General features: G+C 30.5%; 1 protein-coding gene across 2 annotated transcripts; it reads right to left on the bottom strand.

Moving 5' to 3' along the window:
- Positions 1-619: 619 nt before the first annotated feature.
- Positions 620-14800, bottom strand: LOC145328922 (E3 ubiquitin-protein ligase RNF170-like). 2 transcript variants are annotated; one of them, XM_080172875.1, is made up of 11 exons: positions 12442-14800; positions 11646-11726; positions 10887-10929; positions 10430-10481; positions 10185-10239; positions 8831-8916; positions 4486-4574; positions 3987-4067; positions 3556-3650; positions 1272-1351; positions 620-858 (listed from the first exon to the last, which is right to left on the bottom strand). In XM_080172875.1, the coding sequence occupies exons 1-11, from the start codon at positions 12487-12489 to the stop codon at positions 810-812; spliced, it is 759 nt and encodes a 252-aa protein (XP_080029001.1). In that variant the 5' UTR covers positions 12490-14800; the 3' UTR covers positions 620-809. The 2 variants fall into 2 exon arrangements, with proteins under 2 accessions (XP_080029001.1, XP_080029002.1); XM_080172876.1 differs by having other exon boundaries at positions 3556-3647.
- Positions 14801-18450: the final 3650 nt, after the last annotated feature.

The raw sequence follows: 18450 nt of genomic DNA, 5'->3' as shown, positions 1-18450 counted from the left end.
AATTTAAAGTTTACATAATATTACTAAAAATAACAGCAAAATGAGTTAAAAAATAATTTTGTGGATCAGTTGAAACAAAATAGTAATTTACTCTCTAGTATGGCTTCGAAACCAATTTATATCCGCTGGATTAGAACCGGTTCTCAGCTATACTAAAAAAATTATGTATAGCATCGTACAAGTTTCCCCGAATATTAAAATAAAAATCATAAAAACTAATACAAGTTCTGTTAGACAGGGCCTTCGGAACCACGGGGCTGACAAAGCTAGTTTGAATCTTAATTTTTTTTAATATCCGTGGAATGCTGTCTATCATACTATGCGATAAATAACTATTAAATTTTCTAATATTTATTAATATTATTGTTATCGCTCTTGTTTTAAAACATACTAACATTTAAGTAACATATAAAATTTACAAAAATACATAAAAATTTAGATTTTTTGGTACATTAACATTAATTTTAAGAATTCCAAGAATAAAAAAAAGGGATTTACAAAATGATTGATTATAGATTTGACAAAACATGTTAATTATTATGAAAAATATTTATAAATCATTATATTTTAAAAGACCTTTTATTTTAGAAATACTTGTCTGTGTAAAAAAATACAAACAGTCATAGAAATAATTTATTAAATTTATTTTTTATATATCTTGTTAGGTATAAGATGTAGTAGTAAGGTTTTTTTTGTCTGAAGCTAAAGATCTCAATAAATACTACACCGATTCGGTTCTCTATTGTAGGTTAGCTTGATATAGTTCCTGTGATAGTTATATTAAATAGCTTCTCTGTAACTAACAATGTTTATTCTTGTGGTTGTTGATTATTGCTGCTTAATCTGCTCATCACTTCTCTTAAATAAAATAAAATATTAAATCTTAATCCTATGATATAGAGTAGTACCTAACGTTTTTTTTTGTCAACAGCTTAGTAGGATTTCAACAACTACTTAAATAATTCCGTACTTCTTCTCAAGAAAGATTTACATAATTTCCGGTATGGTTTTAGGCTTTTTTTTGCCTCCTTCACACCCGCTATAAACTAGAGTCTGCGCCCCTAGCATCTAGAGGCTCTATATACTAAGGCCTAAAACAATCTCAGGACCTATAAGAAGCCTGTAAAGGACAACTTTATCGGTTCAGCGGATAGCGAGATCCTTCGCTACAGACAAAAAAGGCTTACTGCTTTATATAATAGGATTCAAAAACTGCTTATTTCTTCTACCGTCTTTTTCTAAAGCCTTTAATACCTATAAACTATTCTTACCTGACAGTTTCTGAAAGGTATAGTGCCAGGAACAGGAAGAGAACTATATCGTCCAGTATACCCACTATGCCGAAAGCAATCTTAACAAGGATAATTATGACCATTAGCAGTGCCGCATTAGAAGTGAATAAAAGCTTAATTATTAAGTAACAGGATGTATATGTGTGTCTTTACCAAAAGATGTCACTAACCACTTAACCGATATGGTTCTCCTTTCCACTTTAGCTTCTCAATGGGCGTGGGAAGGTTTAAAACTACCACCCTCCTATGAGAAATCTAATCAGATCTAGAACAAAATAGCCGCAATGAATTTTTTTTTATTTTTCTTCTTAAAACTAATATTGAAAGTGCCATAGAGGCTTGTAGGGGCGTAGCCACTAGTAAATTTAAAGATTTTAATGTGGCAATTTATATTGTATTTTTAAGTAAAACGCATTCTTAAAATATAGCTTGTAAGATTTTATACAAAGCATCTTGATCTATTTCAATTTCACAAAAGCTTTACATACATTCAGACAGACTTACAGACAAGAATACTTATTGAAGGTAACCAACGGTACAAATTCTTCAAACAAATCTCCACGCTTTAATAATACAAATTGACCAAATATATATATTTATAGAGTACAGATCAGAAAACACAAAATCGGATCTAGTGCAGTTCACGGTAAAATGTTCCTGGTATCGATTATCTAATCATTTTTTTTAAAGGCTGATAGCTACCAAACGGTTAAACGTACATGTCATGCCCGCACACCGTTTAAAGCGACATAAGAAGGGCTAAAATAGTCTGAAATAGCCAAGATCCAATGATAAACAGAAAAAGCTTCACTGAATAAAAACGCGTAAAATAAGTTCTTATTTATGTGCACTTCAAGATTCTTTTGTCGGTTAAACTTTAGCCAGAGCATAATCTCGCTGTTTGGCCGTTAGCAGCCTTTAAAGTTCATCGATTTTTGGAGATAATCGATACCAGGAACATTTTATCGTGAACTGTACTTGATCCAAAAAATCTTACATAATTAACACAATATCTAATATTCATTATTAAAAAATTTAATATTTGATATATTAAAAAGCGTAGCTATTATATAACTAGGATATGATGTTAGTATGTACGTTACTTTTTTTCTGAGGCTAAAGATCTCTTTAACTGCTGGTCTGAATTATTTCTACTCTTCAGGAAAGCTATATAAAGGTCTTTATGTGGTTTTAGGCTATTTTTTGACTCCCCGCCCTCACCTTAAAGCTACAGGCTAAGGAACTAGTTCGTTAACAAGAATGATATCAGTAGAAAAAGGTGACATATTCTAAATCTAAGATATGCAGGGGGGGAGGGGACATTGCCATGGACTGTAATTTTTACTGGTCCCAAAAATTCTCGAAAAATGGTTTCTCATTGTTAAGCTGAAGAAGTTTTGGATTTGTAGTTTTTGATGTCATTCTCTACTTTTATAATTTAATATCTTATTGTATTATTTTTGTAGTGCTGTGCTACTAGTGAAAATATTCATTATTGGTATTGAATACATAAATATCTAATTATAATTGTTTTTTTTATCCACGTATTTGCTTTGATTCGCGTGGAGATACAAATTTGTAATTATCTTTATTTTTACATTTGTTATTAAGTTTTCTTAATTTAGAATAAAAATAAACTAGCTTTAGCGTATTGCCCTAATTATATAGGTTTCCCTTCGTATTAAGACATGATTTTGAAAGATTATACCTAATCAAAATCAAATAAAACATGAATACCAAAAATAAAATAAAAACCTAAGAAGTTGGACATACAAATATTTTTGGAAGTCTTTGTTTTTGAGGTTCTTATGTTTATACAAGCTACAAGAAAGCATTAAAAAGGTTTGAATTTAAGGATCTAAAGGGATACATACCAGTGATGATACACAAAATTACCCCTTCTGTAGATTACAACTAGTAGTTGAAAAGTTTGGACACTCAAATCAATGAGCCAGACAATCGCAAGTCAATAAAGGTCCCAAAAGTTGTTAAAGCAACGAACAAGAAAACATTATTATGAAACTTTGGGAACAAGTGTATTAAACGGCCTAATGTCCCCTACATCTCTTGTTTGAATTGGTGGAAAAGTTTATAACTATTAGGGTTGGGCCGGATATCAGGCCAACGCTGGATATCCGGCAACTAACCGGATATATATAGTTTCAATATCCGGTATCCGGCCGGATATTGAAAATGACCGGATATCCGGCCCAACCCTAATAACTATATGGCTTATATTCATTATTGAGTAGATAAACGTTACCTCTGGAATTAAATCGAGGGGAGAAAGTAGATAAAGTAGATAGAAGAGAACAAGAACGAATATTCTGAGCTGGAACATGATTGTAAAATGATCTTCTAAAACAAATAGTGTTATAATGGATGAATAGATAGATAGATGGATACAATTATGAAAAAATATAAAGAATAGTTGTTTATTCAACATGCTGGAATAAATATTCCAAATATTCTGTCAATCTTTGATAACATGGGGGGGGGGGGGATGCAACCAATTCTAAAAGTCAAAGGAACTCTACTAAAGGAAAAGTTGCAAGCGGTTTTCCGACTAAATTGTTTTGCCTATTTTCGCAAAATCAGACAATTTGGAATTATCTACTAAGACAAACTTATTTTTACCCCTTCCCTCTTTTCACGGATTATTAATTGCCTGATTTAAACAGAAATAAACATCACCTCCAGAGAAGAAGGAGGTAACCAAGTGAGTGAGGAGGGTTGGAGCATCCTGCAGAACCTGGAGCCAGGATCTAGGTTCACCTGTACAAATACATTAATAAATAATGCTTTTATAAGGTTTTTGGACGGTGGCGGAAGATCTAAAGGTATATAACTATTTTGGTGGAGGATATCCATTCTACCAAGAGAAATCTCCCCTAGAAAAAATGTACTTTCCAAAATAAAATTTTGTGATTTTTCTTCTTAAAAATATAATAAAAATGGGGGGAAATTGACCCTCCCCCTCCACTTACGTGCCCCTAGAGGCCTAATCTACAAATAAAGATAGATATCAGGATCTCTATCTCACATTGGTCCAGGACAGGTTTGAAGAATTAGAGTGGAGGGGGGGGGCACTCTACTCTTAAATAAAGACACAAGAAAAAAAGGCACGGATTACATATTGTTACTTAAATTTTAAAAATAGAAAATCAAACTGATAGAAAATTAGATATCTAACCTGAATATCTTTGGTTATATAGATGGATATTTGTCAGAATACCATTTCTAGTTTCTATTTCACCAGGGTCTTCTGTACTTCGCTCATCTGTCATGTTTTTATTATTATTTTATAGGATCAATGAACAAAGAATAAGTAACAATTTAGCTTACTTACTCATTTATTGGTCAGTTTGTTTATCCAGTAGGAGGGGTGATGGGTTAAAGCTTTATATAATTTTTTATACCATGATTAAACTTAAAGTTTAAACTTTATAACTTGGAAACCCTGTTAAGTATTTTAAATTGGTTTTATTAAGTTTCTATTTTCCATTTTAGGAAGGAGCCGGATCCGAAGCCACAAAAAAAATAAGCGGCTCTATAGCACTGAACAAAGTATATGAAAATATACCGAGCCAACATCCCAGTAATTATATATCTTTATTGTTTATTGATGAATTTTAAATAATCGAGACAATAGCCACAATCCCACCAAAGACACCATTAGAAAAAAACAATTAGCTGATTTGTATGCCCTTTCTTCATCATTTAAACCTTTAGTAAATCAATATCCACGTTTTTTTTGGTTCCGTCTAGTAAATTTTCCTTGTAAAAAAAATGTTTACAGAATTGTAAGATATTAAAAAAAGTTATTTGTTTAAGGGGGGGGGGGGGATTGTACACTTATAGGAAATGAAATTCAGTACCAAAGATTGGGAGGGCACTGTGGGCTTGTTTTTAAAGTTATCAACCTAATTCTTTTTGTAGGCTCTCTTATATGACTGGATATACACGTATTTCTTTGAAAATTGAATTTCGGCACTTTCCTTCTAGGGGCTTGTGGAGCAATAGACCCCCCAAAACACTAAAAATATGAGTTCTGAACTTATTTTTAAAGATATCAACTTGATTTTTTTTTATAATATTTTTTTAACATAACCGAATCAACGAACCATTACAGATTTCATTTGGGGACTTTCCTTCTAGGGGCTTGTGGAGCAATAGACCCCCCAAAACACTAAAAATATGAGTTCTGACCTTATTTTTAAAGATATCAACCTGATTTTTTTTAATAATACTTTTTTAACATAACCGAATCAACGAACCATTACAGATTTAATTTTGGGACTTTCCTTCTAGGGGCTTGTGGAGCAATAGACCCCCAAAACACTAAAAATATGAGTTCTTACCTTATTTTTAAAGATATCAACCTGATTTTTTTTAATAATACTTTTTTAACATAACGAATCAACAAACCATTACAGATTTCATTTTGAGACATTCCTTCTAGGGCCTTGTGGAGCAAAAGACCCCAAAAAACACTAAAAATATGAGTTTTGTGCTTATTTTTAAAGATATCTACCTGATTTTTTAAAAATAATACTTTTTCAACATAACCGATTGAAGAAACCATTATGGATTTCATTTTGGACTTTCCTTCTAGGGGCTTGTGGAGCAATAGACCCCCAAAACACTAAAAATATGAGTTCTTACCTTATTTTTAAAGATATCAACCTGATTTTTTTTTATAATACTTTTTTAACATAACGAATCAACAAACCATTACAGATTTCATTTTGGGACTTTCCTTCTAGGGCCTTGTGGAGCAAAAGACCCCAAAAAACACTAAAAATATGAGTTCTGTGCTTATTTTTAAAGATATCTACCTGATTTTTTAAAAATAATACTTTTTCAACATAACCGATTGAAAAAAATCAGCTCAATATCTCTAAAAATATTTTAGGGGGTCTTTTGCCCCACTAGCTTCTAGAAGGAAAGTCCCAAATGAAATCTGTAAAAGTTACCAAGTTCGGTTATGTTAAAAAAGTGTTTAAAAAAATCAGGTTGATATCTTTAAAAATAAGGTCAGATTTCATATTTTTAGTGTTTTAGGGGTCTTTTGCTCCACTACACCCTAGAAGGAAAGTCCGAAAATGAAATCTGTAATGGTTCTTTGATTCAGTTATGTTAAAAAAGTATTATAAAAAAAATCAGGTTGATATCTTTAAAAATAAGGTTAGAACTCATATTTTTAGTGTTTTTGGGGGTCTTTTGCTCCACAAGGCCCTAGAAGGAAAGTCCCAAAATGAAATCTGTAATGGTTTGTTGATTCGGTTTTGTTAAAAAAGTATTATAAAAAAAATCAGGTTGATATCTTTAAAAAAAAGGTCAGAACTCATATTTTTAGTGTTTTGGAGGTCTATTGCTCCACAAGCCCCTAGAAGGAAAGTCCCAAAATTAAATCTGTAATGGTTTGTTGATTCGGTTATATTAAAAAAGTATTATTAAAAAAAATCAGGTTGATATCTTTAAAAATAAGGTCAGAACTCATATTTTTAGTGTTTTGGGGGGTCTATTGCTCCACTAGGCCCTAGAAGGAAAGTCCCAAAATGAAATCTGTAATGGTTTGTTGATTCGGTTATGTTAAAAAAGTATTATAAAAAAATCAGGTTGATATCTTTAAAAATAAGTTCAGAACTCATATTTTTAGTGTTTTTGGGGGTCTATTGCTCCACAAGCCCCTAGAAGGAAAGTGCCGAAATTCAATTTTCAAAGAAATACGTGTATATCCAGTCATATAAGAGAGCCTACAAAAAGAATTAGGTTGATAACTTTAAAAACAAACCCACAGTGCCCTCCCAATCTTTGGTACTGAATTTCATTTCCTATAAGTGTACAAACTTCCCCCCCCCCCCCTTAATCAATAAACTTATTGGAGCGTTTATTTTCTTTGAATATGTCAATTGAATCAAACAATTTAACTAACTCTACCTAGTGTTTTTACAAAAATTGAAAAAAATAAACAATAAACAAAAATTACGGAGATTTCAAATGCCAAATATATTATAGCAACATTGATGATATATTATTATTAAATTATATATGATATATATGTATATTAATAATCTCCTATGGATTTGAATTTGAAAGGGCGAATCATAAAAATAAGTGAAAACCTAAATTTTTTACTATACTCCTCCCCCCCCCAAAAAAAAAATCAGATATGATTAACTTTGCTTATGGAAGTTGTCATCTTTTTAAAAATTTTGTCTTGAAGTACAGAATTCTTGAGGTTGAGATACCCATCCCAAAAATAGTTTTTTTAAAAATTGTTTCGGAAACTATAAGACGCTTCACCGTAAAAGAAAGCCAAATCGATACAGCAGTTAGCAAGATCTTTAGGTACAGAGAGATAGACATACTGTTACTTTAATAAAGGAAAAATACCCTAATATCATTTAGTTGTTTTTAATTAACTAGAAATGACATTGTTTACTATACCTACCTTGTGACGCATGATATTTTCCAAGTATTAATTTTGTTGAAAACATTTTAATAAGGATAATTATACTAAGCTTAATAATATGATGAATCTAACATAGAATAGGATTTTCAGGGCCTTTAATGGCACAACATTTAAATGAATATATAAATGACAAACTTCCACACTCTTTCCATGAGACATGGAAAAGAAAAACGAGATTTATAATGATATAAGAAACAACAGGAGATTGGATGGTAATCATATTTATATCCCTATTATTAGATACAAAAGCATTGAGAATCTCCCAAACTTTTGTTTACCTAACCTTTGGAATAAAAATTGCTTTAATGATCTTCTTAATTCTTATCAACCACGTAAAATGTTTATTAAAAATCTTACAGCTTATTTAATGATTCAAGTTGAAACAGTATGTACTAAGGCTGTCTGCAATGAATGCTTTCCTGATAATCTTATATAAACTTTAGTTAGCATAGCCATGGTTTTGATTATTTTCACCTATCAATTCGGATTTTCTTTCTTTGTTTTAATATTATTTAGCAAGAAATTTGAGCCATTTTATATAATACTGCTTGTGAGAGAGCTTAGATTAGGATTAAAAATCAATTTATTTATTTTTTTTCTGAACACATCATTTTAATTTTTAAAATACTTTTTAAAATATGTAAATACTTAAATTATATTTAACACTGAAGGCCCCATTTAATACACCTCTGGTTTATGGAATGCCTCATAATCGTAGATAACACATTAGTTAAAGTTTATAAATGATGTGATTTATATCTGAAAATGCTATGTAATATGTTTATCATAACTAAACCGATTTGAAAATAAATCTTATTCTTATATAAGTTTTAACTGTCATCATACTTGTTAGACCAACAAAAAAATATTATTTTTGGTGTAATTTCACACTTCTGGCAGAGCAGCAGTATGTGCAATTTTAAATATCAAAAATTATGACGCCATGCTAACTACTAATAATTGGTAACCTATTACATAGAATTTACGTAGTTTGACAAAAACTGTTAGTTAATTGCTTTGTAAAAGTCAAGTTTATAATAATTAAAATAATATTATTCCTTGTGAAAAATAGGTAAGAAGGAGAGTAATTTTCTGTCTACAGTAAGGGCAGTGAGTAGCTGATAGTTGACTAGTGCGTCTCCATACCTATATATATAGAAAGGTAGAAAGTTTATGTCTACAGTAAGGGCAGTAAGTAGCTGATAGTTGACTAGTGCGTCTCCATACCTAGATATATATATAGAAAGGTAGAAAGTTTATGTCTACAGTAAGGGCAGTGAGTAGCTGATAGTTGACTAGTGCGTCTCCATACCTATATATATAGAAAGGTAGAAAGTTTATGTCTACAGTAAGGGCAGTAAGTAGCTGATAGTTGACTAGTGCGTCTCCATACCTAGATATATATATAGAAAGGTAGAAAGTTTATGTCTACAGTAAGGGCAGTGAGTAGCTGATAGTTGACTAGTGCGTCTCCATACCTATATATATAGAAAGGTAGAAAGTTTATGTCTACAGTAAGGGCAGTAAGTAGCTGATAGTTGACTAGTGCGTCTCCATACCTAGATATATAGATAGATAGAGTTTATGTATACAGTGCAGTAAGGGCAGGGAGTAGCTGACAGTTGACTAGTGCGTCTCCATACCTATATATATAGATAGATAGAGTTTATGTCTACAGCAAGGGCAGTAAGTAGCTGATAGTTGACTAGTGCGTCTCCATACCTAGATATATAGAAAGATAGAGAGTTTCTGTCTACAGTAAGGGCAGTGAGTAGCTGATAGTTGACTAGTGCGTCTCCATACCTAGATATATAAATAGATAGATAGAGTGGTTTTATTATTACAGTAAGGGCAGTGAGTAACTGATAGTTGACTAGTGCGTCTCCATACCTATATATATAAATAGATAGATAGAGTGGTTTATGATTACAGTAAGGGCAGTGAGTAGCTGATAGTTGACTAGTGCGTCTCCATACCTATATATATAGATAGATAGAGTTTATGTCTGCAGCAAGGGTAGTGAGTAGCTGATAGTTGACTAGTGCGTCTCCATACCTAGATATATAGATAGATAGAGTTTATGTCTACAGCAAGGGTAGTGAGTAGCTGATAGTTAACTAGTGCGTCTCCATACCTAGATATATAGATAGATAGATAGTGAGTTTATGTCTAAAGTAAGGGCAGTGAGTAGCTGCATGATAGTTGACTAGTACGTCTCCATACCTAGATATATTAATAGATAGATAGAGTTTATGTCTACAGTGAGGACAGTAAGTAGCTGATAGTTAACTAGTGCGTCTCCATTTCTAGATGATATATAGATAGATAATTTATTGTTAAATTAAAATTTGAAGAAATGTATTTATTAGACTGAGATAAAAGATAAGAAATATTGAAAAACAAAATGAAAATACCTCAAAAAAGCAGCTACCACAATAACTATGACCACAGTTGGTTTTTACAGCGTATCTACAAATATAGAAATTTTTGTTACAAAAATATTTTGTAATTTTAAGGGGTATTAAAGGAAAAGGTATAGTCCAAGGGACAAAAAATAAATGTACCCCAAAATTGTAAAATATAAAAATTACCCCTTATATAGATCATTAATCCAGAATGACCATGTGAAATTCTTTCAATGATTTTATTGAAAACTTACCTTGTTTCTGAAAGACAAATGGCGCAATCCATATTATTAGTTCTGGTTTGGCCTAAATATAATCCATATTATTAGTTCTGGTTTGGCCTAAATATATTAAAATTCAAAGTAAAAACAAAAACATATCAAGTTTATGATTTAATTATCTCTAAATAGGTACCTAGTTAGTTTTGAGTAAAAGGACATTTTTGGACGTTATCCTCTTTGGTAAATTTTGGTACACCCTCAACCCATTGCACCCATCCAACTTATTAGGTTGAACGGATAAACAGATATAACGTAATTATTGAACCGCTTTGCTACAAATAATAAACCTTTACTAAAATGTATGTAGAATAAAGTGGATATTATGTCAGGAAAAAAGGGGTGGATGGGAGACATCGTTATTTTAGCCAGCTACAAATTTCACAAGATACCCTGGTGTAAGACCCAAGTAATAATAAATCCATTTACTTACCATTTTGGTCCAGAGGTACTTGAGTATTACTTCCATTACTTTCCTATACAAAAGATATTTAAATTCAGGTATCTATCTTAAGGGATATGACAATGAGCGATAAATTGATGTACATCCACAAAATTACAGCTTCTGTAGATTACATGTAGTCGTTGAAAAGTTTGGACACTCAACTTAGTGACAGCGTGTTGGAGCCGTTTGATTTTGGTGCGGCTCCGGCTCCAACCTAAAATCAAGAAAAACTCGACATATTTTCCCCCCATAAAAAAAAATATTTTTTATTTTTGACTTTTGAAGGTTTTATAAGTTCAATTTTTGATAAAAATGGAATTGAAAAACTTAAAAAGGGCATTTGTACATGACAAAACAGAGTTACCAAATTAAAATTTTTAAAAAATCTCTTTATTTATCTAGTCCGGAGCCGGAGCCGTTTTTTAACTAAAATTACGGCTCCGGCTCCAGCAAATTATGGCGGCTCCACGGCTCCCGGCTCCGAAACACTGCTTAGTGAAACAATCAACCAAAATTTAATAAAAGTCCCCAAAGTTGTTGAGCCAACGAATAAGAAAACGTTCTAATAAATACTAGGGAACTAGTGTAATAAACAGCAAATATCTTCTCACCCCCTGCTTCACCGAGCATGAATAAACATTGTACTCTCATGTTTATGCAATTAAATTATCATTTAAAATTAATCTATTTAAAATACTATAGGAAGAAATTAACAGTCTTCAAAATTCAGAAAGAAATTAGACTTACTTCTGAGTTTATAGCCATGAATGATAATGTTTTATAGAGGCAGTAAGCTAATATTACACTGATTCCACCGCAAACAACCACCTTAAAAACGACAGATCTATATTATAGATGTATATACAGACAACTACCTCCCTTCCTTTTTCAAAGACCTCTTTCGTCTGCTTATAAATTATTTTCTGCTACTTGGCTATATTCATATAAGCGACACCATTAGTTGATTTTCAATGACCCAATAGAAAGGTTGCACAAGGCGGTTGCGATGGGGAGATACAGTTATTTAACCCTTTCTCCCTCTAGTGTTTTACTATTATTTAAAAACAACAACTATTAGGTACAATCTCACATTTAGGTGAATTCGATAGGTATTATTATTATCATATTAATAAAATCTTCGTAGTAGTAATGTTTTTTTGTCTATAGTTTACCATTTCGATAACTAATAAAAATAAATAAGCTTTACTGATGTCCCAGGATTAAAACAAGGATGACAACATTGATATAAGCAACACTCTAAAATCAGAGAAGGACAGACATACAATACCAACATCTTTTTGAGTATCAAAACTTAAATCAAAAGCAGTACATTAATTTGTGAGTCTAAACAAATTTGTAAATAAAATGAATTTGTTGCAAAATTGCGTAAATACAGGATACTGTAAAATGACAATTTTTATTTTTAAGATTTGATTATAGAGATGCCTCGCATAAAATAATGTGCGTGTTTGTCCTAGGAATCGTTGTGTCAAAATTTCCAAATCATCTATTATGTTGCAATATTACAAAAAGTAAAACTTACCTCATCCCCCACCCCTTCAATTTCCAACATTTTAACTTTATAAACCATCAACAGAACATTCTGAAATTTTTAGTACTTAAATAATAAATTGCAATGGATATATTATTACTTGGATCTTACACCAGATTTTCATGTTCTTTAATAAAGTGAACTCTGTTGTGGGTCAAAATACCGATCCCCCATCCCCTCCCCTAACACTGGATAAACGGCCCGAACAATAAAAGCCAGGGGGAAATTGCAACCTAATTTGACGAAAATTTTTCTCCTGTCATAATATCCAAGTATATTCTAAATCCATTAAAATTGCGTACATGGTGATTTCCAAAAGTAGGAACATGTTTTCTGATTAATACTAAGTAGATCAGGGCAAACAATATACTTAACATCAATACAATGGATATAGAATATGTGGATAGTGTGACAGATTCTCGCATACACAAATAATAAGCTATTTTCTAGCTAAAAATCGATAACACCCATCCTCCTCCTTTACCCCATCCCCTCCAACTCGAGGAAAGGACTGACTAATAAAAGAGGACAATTGTAGCAACTAAAATTGACGAAACAGATCTATAGTAGAGATGTATATACAGACAACTACCTCCCTTCCTATTTCAAAGGCCTCTTTCGTCTGCTTTTAAATTATTTTCTGCTACTTGGCAGTGTTAATATAAGCAATACCATTGGTTGATTTTCAATGACCCAATAGAGAGGTTGCACGAGACGGTTGCGATGGGGAGATACAGTTGTTAAACCTTTCTCCCTCTATTGTTTCACTCTAATATTGACGACACAATTATCCCTGTCATAATATCCACGTATACTATATCCATTAAGTATACATCTGTTGTAGGATATTTTATTCAAATAAATATTGTTTTACTTGCAATATGTAATTTTTTATTTGCCATAACCTACTGTTTTATTTATTGAAACTATATGTTCCTATATCTGGTGGATATGGGGATCTTAAGGGATAAGACAATGGATGATAAATTGATGTACACACCAAAATCTACGATAATTTGGGACACTGATAGTATTTGCTAACCAATGAAGGTTTAAAATACACAAAAGTTTCTTAATCCAACGAATCATAGATCGTGTTCATCAAATTTGGGGTTTCAAATTCCATTACCCCAACCCCCCTTCATGATTAAAAATCAGGTATACATTTAAATAAGTTTTATAAAAAGGGATAGGACAATGGACAATAAATTCATCTCCTCCCTAAAATTGACGAGTAAAGTTGGCTTTAAGTAGTTTGTAAATTATTGAAAAAAAGATTGGCGTCTAGATTTAATTATCAGCCATTGTCTTCTCCCCTCAAGACTAAAGGTGCATGTGAATTAAGAAAAGTAGAGATACTAAAATCATGTTTAAATCTGTTTAAAAAGAATTTAAAAAACACAAAAACATTACATGATCTAATTACCTTAATTTAAGTCGCTGTATGGGAATAAAATATACAAATTGTAAAAATACATAATAATATAATATAGAATATCAATACATTTAGTAAGTAAAATTTTTTAAAAAATGTTCACAGTTAAGTAGATTTTTTTGATAAAAGTTAAGAAATCACATGAAAAAGAAAACAAAAAAATGCTTAGTAAATAAAAACTTAGAGATAGGTAAATAGAAGAAAAAAATCTAACTCCAAACTTAAGTTTTTAAAAGTATAATAGAATTTTAATCTTAATGAATTTGGGAAGAATATTTAATCTCCTATCGACCTATCTCCATCATAAAATCTAAATATTTATAGTACATTTCATAAATGATCACAAATAAATAATAATGATTAATAAGTAACACTTAATAAAGAGGGAGTTTTATAGAAAATATTTCATAAGTGAAACTACAAAAAATGTTTACTTTTCTTTTGATGATTTATTTTGTATACATATAAAAGTGTTCATAAAGTCATTCTTTATAAAAAAAAAATGCTTTTACCATGTAGTTTTTAAATAACTTTAAAAATCTTGAAAATACAACTCATGATATATCCTTTTCAAAACAAAAATAGCAAGCTTAGATTATAAATTTTGATCCAGATTTACAGAGAATTAGCATTTTAGTATCAAATATAAAACAGTCCTTTAATAAAAAATATGAAGTAGATTTTTCTGGTTTGATTTAATATGTATCTACGTGAATTTAAAAAAGGGGTATAGTCCTTTCCACGACATCCCTCCATAAGGGGCGATTAATCGTATTTTTAAAATGTTTTTTTATAGGTTATTTTAGGTTAGGTTAGGTTATATTGTGTTAGGTGATTGCCCCACAGGGTTAGGTAATTGGCCCCGCAGGGTTAGAGCCCCCCGCAGGGGCTAGAAATAGGAGAAAAGCTACTGTGAAAAATACAAAGAATCGCCCCTTATGGAGGGATGTCGTGGAAAGGACTATACCCTAAAAAAGTACTATATATAATTCTAAAATTAAATTTGTTTTTAACAAATAATATACAGTTATTTTTTTCTCGTTTTTTATAATAATATCTATTAAATCACTCAATAAGTAGATTTTAAATATTTTTGGGTAATAGTTAAGATCAATCATTTTAAAAAAAAGAGTAAGAAATTAAAGAAAAACAAAGTTGGAATAAATCTTATTTTTTTTTATTTTACTATCCGTTAAAAGCTGTCTATAAAACGATGCGATAAATAACTAGTCCTTTATTTTACCCCAGATTCAAATTGATTTAATCTCTAAACTAATCTCCTCCCCACCTAATGGATAAACCAACTGACCAATTAATGACAGGGGAAATAGCAACCTAAAGCGAAGACAACAATCCACAATTGTCATAGATTGTTTTAAATAAATGTTAATTTTTTTCTCAATAAATGAAATATCATGCTCTAAAATTTAAAATTAAATCCTGACGTAATGATAAAATTTCAAAAATTATTAAGAATAAAATATAATATAAATATGACAATTTATTCTATGATGTAAATATTGTAGAAACATTTTAAAAGCATGCTAAAGTTTATTTTTAAACTTTTTACGTACATAAAATTATCAAAGAGGCTCCAAGAACTTTTAAAATTTTGTATAATGTCGTTGTAAGATTACTATTTGGTAATAAATGTCGTTTGATAAAATAAAACTTTAATAATATCAATATATGTTGTCGACAAAAAACAGTTAAATCAAAAATATCGACATAATGGTATTACATAGTTTTTAAAAGGTATAGTCAACAAATTAAAAGAACTTATTGTTGCTTAAAAGCAGACAATAATTAGGGAAGTTATAGCATATTTAAATTAATTAATACACTTAAATTTTATTGCGTTATCATTTTAAATAACAATAATTATCTCCATGAGTACCCTCTTCCCTCATTGATTGACTGACTGAGTTTTACACTCATTCAATCAGTTGCTTATTTGTTTTTGATATTGGTTATGAAATATTTCCTGTGTGCATAAATTTGTGAAAGGTGTATGTGTGTGTGAAAAGATTTAAATATGTGTATGTTTTTAACAACGAAAAGGGAATGATATTCTAACAAACAATTCTAAAGGAAAATTTCCCCACAACCCCCCTTCCCTTTCTTCTTCCAATTCTTATCCACTTCCCTTTCAGTTATATCAAAAAAAAGTTTTACTCCAACAAATATTTAATTTTCAGCAATTTCCAGGGAAAAGGGAATGCTATTCTGACAAACAATTCTAAAGGAAAATTTCCCATCAACCCCCTTCCCTTTTTTCTTCCCTTCTTACCCACTTCCCTTTCAGGTACAAGAAAAAAACAAGTTTTGCTCCAACTTTACTTCAAAAAATATTTAATGTTCGGCAATTTCAAATAGAATTAATTGGCTGAATAGCAGCTCCTGCTTTTCCAAAATCTACAACCATGGAAGGACTTGCTTTTCTACATCATCTCTATAAGTGTACATATAACCTCATAAAATTTTATAAATATAATCCATTAGGATGTTAAAAGTTTTTATAAGAAGAAATTACCAAATAAAAATAACTTATCTTTAATAAAAGTACCTTACCAAATTACTTAAAGCGTGCTTGAAAATTATAAACATTTAACTTCATTAAATACAGCATAAATTTAGTACTGCATTTTCGATTATAGTTAAGATCAATCATTTTAAAAAAAAGAGTAAGAAATTAAAGAAAAACAAAGTTGGAATAAATCTTATTTTTTTTATTTTACTATCCGTTAAAAGCTGTCTATAAAACGATGCGATAAATAACTAGTCCTTTATTTTACCCCAGATTCAAATTGATTTAATCTCTAAACTAATCTCCTCCCCACCTAATGGATAAACCAACTGACCAATTAATGACAGGGGAAATAGCAACCTAAAGCGAAGACAACAATCCACAATTGTCATGGATTGTTTTAAATAAATGTTAATTTTTTTTTTATTAATAGAAATATCATGCTCTAGAATTTAAAATTAAATCCTGACGTAATGATGAAATTTCAAAAATTATTAAGAATAAAATATAATATAAATATGACAATTTATTCTATGATGTAAATATTGTAGAAACATTTTAAAAGCATGCTAAAGTTTATTTTTAAACTTTTTACGTACATAAAATTATCAAAGAGGCTCCAAGAACTTTTAAAATTTTGTATAATGTCGTTGTAAGATTACTATTTGGTAATAAATGTCGTTTGATAAAATAAAACTTTAATAATATCAATATATGTTGTCGACAAAAAACAGTTAAATCAAAAATATCGACATAATGGTATTACATAGTTTTTAAAAGGTATAGTCAACAAATTAAAAGAACTTATTGTTGCTTAAAAGCAGACAATAATTAGGGAAGTTATAGCATATTTAAATTAATTAATACACTTAAATTTTATTGCGTTATCATTTTAAATAACAATAATTATCTCCATGAGTACCCTCTTCCCTCATTGATTGACTGACTGAGTTTTACACTCATTCAATCAGTTGCTTATTTGTTTTTGATATTGGTTATGAAATATTTCCTGTGTGCATAAATTTGTGAAAGGTGTATGTGTGTGTGAAAAGATTTAAATATGTGTATGTTTTTAACAACGAAAAGGGAATGATATTCTAACAAACAATTCTAAAGGAAAATTTCCCCACAACCCCCCTTCCCTTTCTTCTTCCAATTCTTATCCACTTCCCTTTCAGTTATATCAAAAAAAAGTTTTACTCCAACAAATATTTAATTTTCAGCAATTTCCAGGGAAAAGGGAATGCTATTCTGACAAACAATTCTAAAGGAAAATTTCCCATCAACCCCCTTCCCTTTTTTCTTCCCTTCTTACCCACTTCCCTTTCAGGTACAAGAAAAAAACAAGTTTTGCTCCAACTTTACTTCAAAAAATATTTAATGTTCGGCAATTTCAAATAGAATTAATTGGCTGAATAGCAGCTCCTGCTTTTCCAAAATCTACAACCATGGAAGGACTTGCTTTTCTACATCATCTCTATAAGTGTACATATAACCTCATAAAATTTTATAAATATAATCCATTAGGATGTTAAAAGTTTTTATAAGAAGAAATTACCAAATAAAAATAACTTATCTTTAATAAAAGTACCTTACCAAATTACTTAAAGCGTGCTTGAAAATTATAAACATTTAACTTCATTAAATACAGCATAAATTTAGTACTGCATTTTCGATTATACGGGCGATTCATCGTTTTTTTTTAATTGCTTTTGATAGGTTATATTGGGTTAGAGCCACCCCGCAGGGGCTAGAAATAGGAGAAAAGCTACTGTGAAAATACAAAGAAACGCCCCTGAAGGAGCGATGCCACGATAGGGACTATACCCGATTATACTTAATAATGTGTATTTTAGGCCATTGGCCCTTTGAGTCAATGGGCTAGAAGTGATCTTTAAAAAATATTATAATATAAAATCCACCCCTATGCTTTTATAGGTCTATTCTATTCAAATTGTAACCCCACCTATCCCCCGTTCTACTAATAATAAATATTTCAATACAAAAAAATGTACTGCTTTATGGAAACCCTGTAAAA

Source organism: Acartia tonsa, chromosome 9, assembly GCF_053477335.1.
Source record: "Acartia tonsa isolate MP-2025a chromosome 9, ASM5347733v1, whole genome shotgun sequence".
Classification (NCBI taxonomy): Eukaryota; Metazoa; Arthropoda; class Copepoda; order Calanoida; family Acartiidae; genus Acartia; species Acartia tonsa.
This window is presented reverse-complemented; position numbering and strand designations above follow the sequence as displayed.

Coding starts and splice junctions, on each gene's coding strand:
- LOC145328922 (XM_080172875.1), bottom strand. CDS start 12,489: ATGGTTTATAAAGTTAAAATGTTGGAAATTGAAGGGGTGGGGGATGAG. Junction 10,240..10,429: donor ATTTGTCTTTCAGAAACAAG/GTAAGTTTTCAA, acceptor CTATATTTGTAG/ATACGCTGTAAAAACCAACT. Junction 1,352..3,555: donor CCCTCGATTTAATTCCAGAG/GTAACGTTTATC, acceptor ATCCTTGTTAAG/ATTGCTTTCGGCATAGTGGG.